Source organism: Montipora capricornis, chromosome 3 (genome assembly GCF_036669925.1).
Source record: "Montipora capricornis isolate CH-2021 chromosome 3, ASM3666992v2, whole genome shotgun sequence".
Classification (NCBI taxonomy): Eukaryota; Metazoa; Cnidaria; class Anthozoa; order Scleractinia; family Acroporidae; genus Montipora; species Montipora capricornis.
The window spans coordinates 19,804,326-19,811,825 of record NC_090885.1 but is presented as its reverse complement, the minus strand read 5'-3'; the positions used below and the strand labels follow the sequence as shown (position 1 = coordinate 19,811,825).

The window sequence follows — 7,500 nt, the reverse complement described above, 5'->3', positions numbered from 1 at the left end:
AATGTGAACAGTACCTTTTTATTCTCTATTCAACGGAATTGGTTTCTTTTCCTTTGTTGTCGTAGTCTGGTTGCCACGTGTGATTGTTTTCAAGGGACAACGACACAAGCTGAGAAAATGGAGAGATAAATGGTCCATAAAGAAAAAAGGAATCAATTACAATATAAACGTAGAAGGAGCAAGACTGAGGTACAAGTACCGTGGACGTTGGCGTCCCGTGAAACGCTCCCTACACGGCCTCTGGATGATTTACATCAATTCTTGGAAACGCATTTACTATCGTGGACAAGAATGGATACAACGCAGAAGCGGCGGACGCACCATCCGCCTGCCGAGAAATCGCCGCACATTCAAGGTCTGGTTTGATAGGAAATGGAGGCCTGTGGAGTTCACAGTCAAAAAAGGCTACCGGATGTGGTATCGAAGAAGTTGGAGGCGTATTATCAGGAGACGCTTTTACGCCATTCGTCATCATGGCAAAATTTTGAGGGTACAAAGGAATAAGAAGGGACTTTACCGAGTGTGGTTTCGTGGTCGTTTGACCCGGGGAAAAAGAGGTAGGACATAGAAAAATAGGATTGACGAGCAAAAAATGATCGCTAAAATGGTCACCGATGGTGACGGAGTGAACGATGTTCTTTCTGTTGCCCGGCGAGAGCTGCCAAGGACTCAAGTTTTTAGGTCGAAGACGGGACCAACGAGACTCCAAAATTCCCGACACCATGTAGATACAAATCATTAGCTTAATGAAGAGGGGCGACGAATTTGGGCACAACGAAGCCTACAAAACGTGAAAACGATGAAACTGACTTTAAATTGCACTTAACGCAACTATTTCAAAACGCAGAGCCTTCTAAAACACAATCCAGGCGTTTTATACACTATTAAGTTTTGTAAAAGAAAAAAAAGAAACAAGAACAACTACAACCAAAATGTAAGCGATAGTAGTAAACTTACTAAAAAAAAAGCGAAAAGAAGCAAAGCAATACTAAGACAAGAACTGAGAACGAAAAGGCGTTGATGAGGTATGCATGTCTACCATAAAGAAACCTTCGTCCTTCACTGGCCCAAAAACTATTTGAGACCTTTGACGAACAGAGGAGTCAGGATGGCTTAGCGATTGTCAACTGTGCCTTCCACCTCTGCGACCCAGGTTCAACTCTCGGCCCAGAGGTCGTATGTGGGCTGAGTTTCAGTCGCTCTCAACCAGACTGTAAGGGTTTTTCTCCTCAGTGGTACTCCGGTTTTCCAAATACCAACGTAATTACTTAAACCAATCAAAGCAGGTTCAAAGCGGCGCACCGAACCAATTCAACCAGAGCGCGGGCGCGCGTGCAAGTAGTGATTGGCTTTGGCTTTCCTTTTCATTGGTCAGTCATTTGAAAACTGCTCTAATCTTATTGTTTTCTTCCGTTTTAATTCTTGCCAACGTCGTCCTTGCTACTGTGTACGTTCTCTAAAGTTGGTCAGTCCACGTCGTTGTTTTGCTCATTAAACCAATTGTTTTTGCCGTTATTGTCGGCATCGTTGATACATAAGTGCCTTCTTAAGTGCCAACGAGCCAGCCGAGCGAAGACGCGAGGCTGGCTAGGCGGCAGCATAGTAAAACCGTGCGTGAGGTTTATGCAGAAAAAATCTCGATCGAAAGTGTACGGTAAGGTTACCGATGACGTAATGTAGAGTCCACCGTTGTTTGCAAATTATTGTCTAGAACCAATTTTAGGGTGAGGTCTTAGTTGTCAACCAATAATAGCGTTATATTTTGTTGCATATGTCACTCAATCTCGTCACGTTCTTTGTTACGCCAACGATCAGCCGCTCTTCCTCGAGTGATTCTCAGTGATTTTGTCCCTGGTTTGGTCTGTTGAAAAATTCGGATTTGTGCGTTCTCTGTTTTTTCTATAATCCGGCGTGTGTGCACTTAACTGAAGTGCTGTTTGGGAACCAGCGCTTTCTAAACCGAGCTACCAAGCTTGTAAATCGGCCAGTCTGCCAACCTTCGACCAGTGAGTCAACTACTTTAATCCACAAAGGAAATAACCAACGCCAAATCCAGTTTTGAAGTCCTAACGACTGTCGAAGAATAATAATTTTAATAATAACTACAACAATAGAGTGGTTTTCAATTGAGTGTCGAAAGTAATTAGCGAATTACTTTGGTTTTGCATTACTTCAATCAGTGATTGGTTCAAAGTGCTCGCGCCACTTTTTCAACCAATCAGAAGTGAAACCAAAACCTATTGTGGCTCGCGCGTGCACATTTTCCCGCGCTTTGTGTCGGCTACTTGTAATTACTTCGAGTTTTGATTGGTTTACTGGATTGTCTCCGTCCTTTTTGATTGGCCAAAGTAATTACTTTGTTTTTGGTTTTACGACACTCATTTGAAAATCGCTCTAATACGCAAATTTGTAAAGCACTTATGTGAAAATGAAGAGTTATTATTTTCAATTTTAAGTTAATATAACGTTTTTCTTAGAATTAAACAGCGTTATAGCATTTCTGTATGACCGTAGATTTTATGTCGACAAATCTTTCCGTTACACTAAACGAATCAAAGATAATTCGTACCGTGTGTGTCTTCGTAGGCTCCACTGAGTTTCGACAGAGTGAAGCCCGGATGAACCGATAACAGTTTTAGCACCCCTACTGAGAACTTGGCAGTTGCTGTAAGGTCCCTATTTGTACCCTAATACAATCTCGTGTAATTTTGCACTTGTTGGCATTTCAGTAGCGGCAGGTCTAACTAGTAATCAAATAGAGCACGATAACTATTATTCTCATATTTAGTAACCCTCGTGTTCAATAATGGAGAAGGGGAAAGGAATAAATCTGCTAAATGGTTAACAGCGAGAATTGCTCTGTTTGAGAGACTATTTTTTAAACTTTGTTCGGGTTTCATTGCAGCGAGAAGAGGACGTCTGGGAGGAAGGAGGCGCCGAAGAAGACGATATCCGTTTAGAAGGAGGTATGGACTTAGAAGAAGAGGTAGAAGGTACCGATTGACAGGATTGCGGGGAAGAAGAGGGCGACGGCGGTATAGGAGACGGAGATACCGAGGCAGAAGGGGAAGGGGAAGACGTAGAGGGAAATATCGTGTACGAATCAGGAGACGGAGGAGACGAGGCAGAAGAGGTACGTACTTTGCGAAAGTGTGAGATAGAAACTGTGTGATTTTACACGCTACAATTCAAAATCTATTCTATTTTTTTCTATTCAATCACACCTAAGGGAGTCTGTTAATTTCTCGGCGAATCAGTTCAAATAGGAATCTTCTGGTCTAAATAAGTACTACAGAAAACACTGCGAGACAAATTAATTAGAAAACGGACGTTCGTGTTGCCCTGTTATACAGTTTTTGAGCCACTAAAGAGCTTAGGAAGGAAAAGTAATTGATTCTGAAGATCCGTTTGATTAGTGGTTTTAATTAAGTGGTGGGGAATCTCTATTAATTTAATTAACCTGTGCATGTTTTGTTTCTAGTTGGAAAGAGAAGAAAATACAGAATTGTAAAAAGTAAGTTTTACATTTATCGTTACTTTGAATGAAGGAAGAGAAACTTTAAATGGAATGTTTAGCACCGGGTTATCACCTAACCTTCATTACAATAACGAGAATACTCCATTTCAACAATTTGAGTCCTAGCAGTATAGCGGAATATTTTTCAGCTGAACCTACAGTAGCTTCTACGAGCCTCCTATATCTCAGTTGTAGGGCATCCGCACTTGTATTCGGAAGATCGTAGTTACCTCTCGGTCCGGCAAAAGAGCACTCCTTTATCCGGAATATCCCCGAGCCATGCACCATCGAAAAATACATATCTTAATCTTTAGGGTTGGTTATTTCCTCTTTTTTATTGAGACTTGATGACCAAACCCTTGTAACAGTGAAAAAATTCTCATCCAATTAGGACGTCTCAGAGTATTTTACGGAGGACATTGGCGACGAATGAGACGAGAAGGGACAATGTGGCAAGTGAAAGTTAACCGTCGGAAAATCACACTCCACAGAACCGGCCGGCGAGTGAAAATTTACTTCAAGAGGAAATGGCGACCATGTAAAAATACTGGTGGTAAATGGTACCTTTGGCTTGGTAGGAAATGGGAACCTGTTCGAAAGCGCAATGTCAAACGGTTTGTGAGATACAAAAATCGAATGGTACTTCTTCCACGAAAGGCTGGAATGCGGATTAAGTTTGAGAAAACTTGGGCTATCCTGAAGAGGTTGAGACAACGGTTGTACCTGAGGGCTCATAAGAAGTGGTTGCGTGTCAGGTTTCGTTCTAAGAATTACATCTTATTCCATGGGAGGAGATTGCGGGTAAAGCGGAGAGGAAGACAGGCGTCTGTCTTGTATCACAGGAAATGGAGTCCTTTTACGAGAACAAGGCGACGTAGGCCGCGTCAAATATGTAAGTTGTAGTAAAAATATGAAAACTCGTAACCCATGTTCTTATTGCTCATTGGAAAGCATACGAGTTCTTTTTAATTATTACACGTAGCGGTAAGTGGTCATCTGGCATGCGCGGCACAGTTGCAACACTGTTACACACAGTCTAAGGGTAACAGGCGATTTACTGGCGCATTTTACAATATGTAGCCAAAGAGGAGACCCTCTTTCGTCCTACTGTTAGGACGAAATAAGCAACAATTTCAGCGCAAATAAAACATTTTGTGGTCAGCAATCACCATGCATGCGATCTTGTTTCTAGAAGCCACTTGGTCATGCTTAAGATATTGGCCATGCCAAGCATCCTTCCCTAAATGTCTGGGGACTTGATTGCGAGAACAGCAGCTCGACGAGATCGAGGCGAAAGCGTTTAGAAGGCGTTTCTGGCAGCCACTAAACGGTCCGTATACTTCCGAGCGCACTGAGCACGACAGCCAGACATAATGAGCTAGACAGTCGACTGTAATGAGGGATATAAGACTTGAATTATCGGGGGAAACCCCTTAGGTTAGGTTGATATCGATTTTATCGATTGAAAGTAAGCTGAAATATGATTACAAAGGTGGGAAGCACGACTGGTGACCACTTCACCAGCCTGGCTCCTCACAACGTACAGGGTATTGTTATATTATATTGAGAATGACCCCGTTCAACTGGAAGTAACTTCGATGAACACACGAGAACCGGTCATTCTGTTTGTCAAGCAGTACAAGTGCGCGTATAGTGTCGACTTTTCTTAAGTGTCCTCCAGGAGCAACACTTGCTGGTGCAGGAACAAGATCGCACCGGTGTCGACAAAATTTTGGGACACGTTTGCATCGTTTGATTTTACTGTGTACTTTCTCTAAGTATGTAGTAGGAATCATGTGGAGATTAAAAATCCTCTGTATATAATAGTACTCATTAGTTGATGGATTTCAGTTTTAACGAAATAGATACATGAGTGAATAATTATGTCTTCTTTGGTTTCTGATTTCTATTTCTGTTCTGAGATCTCAAGTCCGACTGCTATAGAGAAAGTATGTCAATGTTACCTGACTTCTCCGTGTAACCTCTGAAACAGCGAAAGTCAAATTTTCCGGGAATTTTCTTAAATTTCCCTGGGCGTTTATGACTAAAAAAAAATAGAATAAAATTCCCATGTTAATAGAGTCCTGCCCTGTTTGTCATTGTTTTTGTAACATAAGACTTTAGATTAAAATTCAACAAGGCAAAGGGATGTAATACGGGATGTAATTCGATGCGATAATAGGTGCTCTTTTCTTGTTGATTTGTGTTAACTTTTTTTTTCTTGAGCTTTCAAAAGATTTCTCAGTTATTATACGTTTGTTTAGTTTGTTTTTTGTTGACAATACACTTGAATAAACATTCTTCTCACAAGGAACAAAATCTCCAAATATCAATTTAATTAGTTTTTTCATACTTCTTTCAGTTAGACACCTGTTTGTTTCTACAAATATTGTTACTTCATTTGAATTTAATGGAATTACAAAAAAAAAAAACAAAAAACAAAAAACAACAACACAATCAGAGCATGTTATTGGTCATGCAAAATGCTTCCTTTCAAAAGATGATCAAGAAATATAATTTTCTTGAATAGCCCATCTTCGATATATTAAAATTTAGACCTAGACAGAAATCATCATCTCGAGGTTCTGGGAAATAAACATACGGATTTGTACGAGTTTATTCCCCAGAGCCTCGAGATGATGCCTTTTGTTTGGTACTGAATTTTAATATATCGAAAGTGGGCTATTCGTTATTCTAATTTCATAGCGCACACGTAAGTGGCGCCACTTCCCGAAAGTGCTTTAAAAAGAAAACATGCAAAACTTGGATCACCCTGCTAGCAAAGCCTCCTTTTATCTTTTTCTTTACCGAGGAGGAGAAAAGGACGCTCTGCCTGAATCGCGTCAACTCTTTGAAGCCTCCGCAGCCCGAACTTCTGGACTAGTCAGTCTTGTTTTCTCTCGTCAAACTGGTTTTTCCAGTGCGAGCATCCGTTTAGTGATAAACCCGATGGTTCTAATTGAGCCTGCTGTATCATGAAGAATCAAGATGGCGGCCTTAGTTTGAAACTGTATCCATTCTGGCTGCATGCAGCGCATGCTCAATAAAGATCTTACTCGATACATGCAGAATCTTTCTCGAAAACGCCAAAATCGAGCAAGCAAAAAGAAAGGCTCTACTAGCAGGGTGAACTTGGATGAGTAAAAACAAAAAGGCGATTTATTCAGTCTGAAACGTATCACATTTATTAATCATCTTTCGCAAGGGATTGGCTTTTGAATAAAGAGAAAGTTAAAGTGTATTATTTAAATCGATGTAATCTCAATATTTTTTACTCCTAAGCCCGAATTCGAAGGAGACGCCGAAGAAGACGAAGGCGCGCCAGAAGACGCCGTCAGCGTAGAAGAAGGAGAAGACGTAGACGACGACGACACAGACGACGCCGGTTAGGCTTTAGGAGAAAATGTAAGAACAAGGAAGACTTCATTACGTAAGAAAGCGAGATTCCAAACGAACCCACCAGATAAATAAGAGGACAGTTCACCAACAAAAGAATGAAGAAGAGAATAAACTTACAAATGAATGATTAAATGAACGAGTGAAAGAATCAAGGAAAGAATGCAATTGAATGGGATTGATGATTCCATTTGCTGTGCACTCTTTCATCAATAAATGCGCATTCAACTATTCACTGAATGGATGACGTCCTTTTAACACAAGACGTTGCCCATAGGTTTTAGTTTTGTGATAATCCTGCAAAAGTTTGACCCTGTGTGTTATCAAATATTGAGGAAAAAGAAAGTAGGCTGTGGTATATTATAGATACTGGCAAATCTATGTACTTTTTTTTACGAATTAAGTATAATTTATAAGTTTTTGCCTTTTTAGGGCGAAGAGGACGACGCTTGGGGCCACGTAAGTTGATGTCGTTATTTGTGTTTTTTTCCCATGAAGACGAAAATGTATCACTTTTTCAGTAATACATCGTGAGATATTGATTTAAACTGTTTGCGAGTTATTAAAGACGGTGCCTACTAATTCAA

The 7,500-nt window shown here is 40.6% G+C and overlaps 1 protein-coding gene across 1 annotated transcript in view; it reads left to right on the top strand.

Annotated features, from left to right (window-relative positions):
• The window catches only part of LOC138039933 (uncharacterized), a 34,818-nt gene that overhangs the window by 19,939 nt on the left and 7,379 nt on the right, over positions 1–7,500 (top strand). The window contains exons 6-8 of the mRNA XM_068885757.1: positions 2,906–2,986; positions 6,800–6,874; positions 7,346–7,372. Coding sequence (XP_068741858.1) covers positions 2,906–2,986; positions 6,800–6,874; positions 7,346–7,372 — 183 coding nt within the window. The remainder of the gene's footprint in view (positions 1–2,905; positions 2,987–6,799; positions 6,875–7,345; positions 7,373–7,500) is intronic.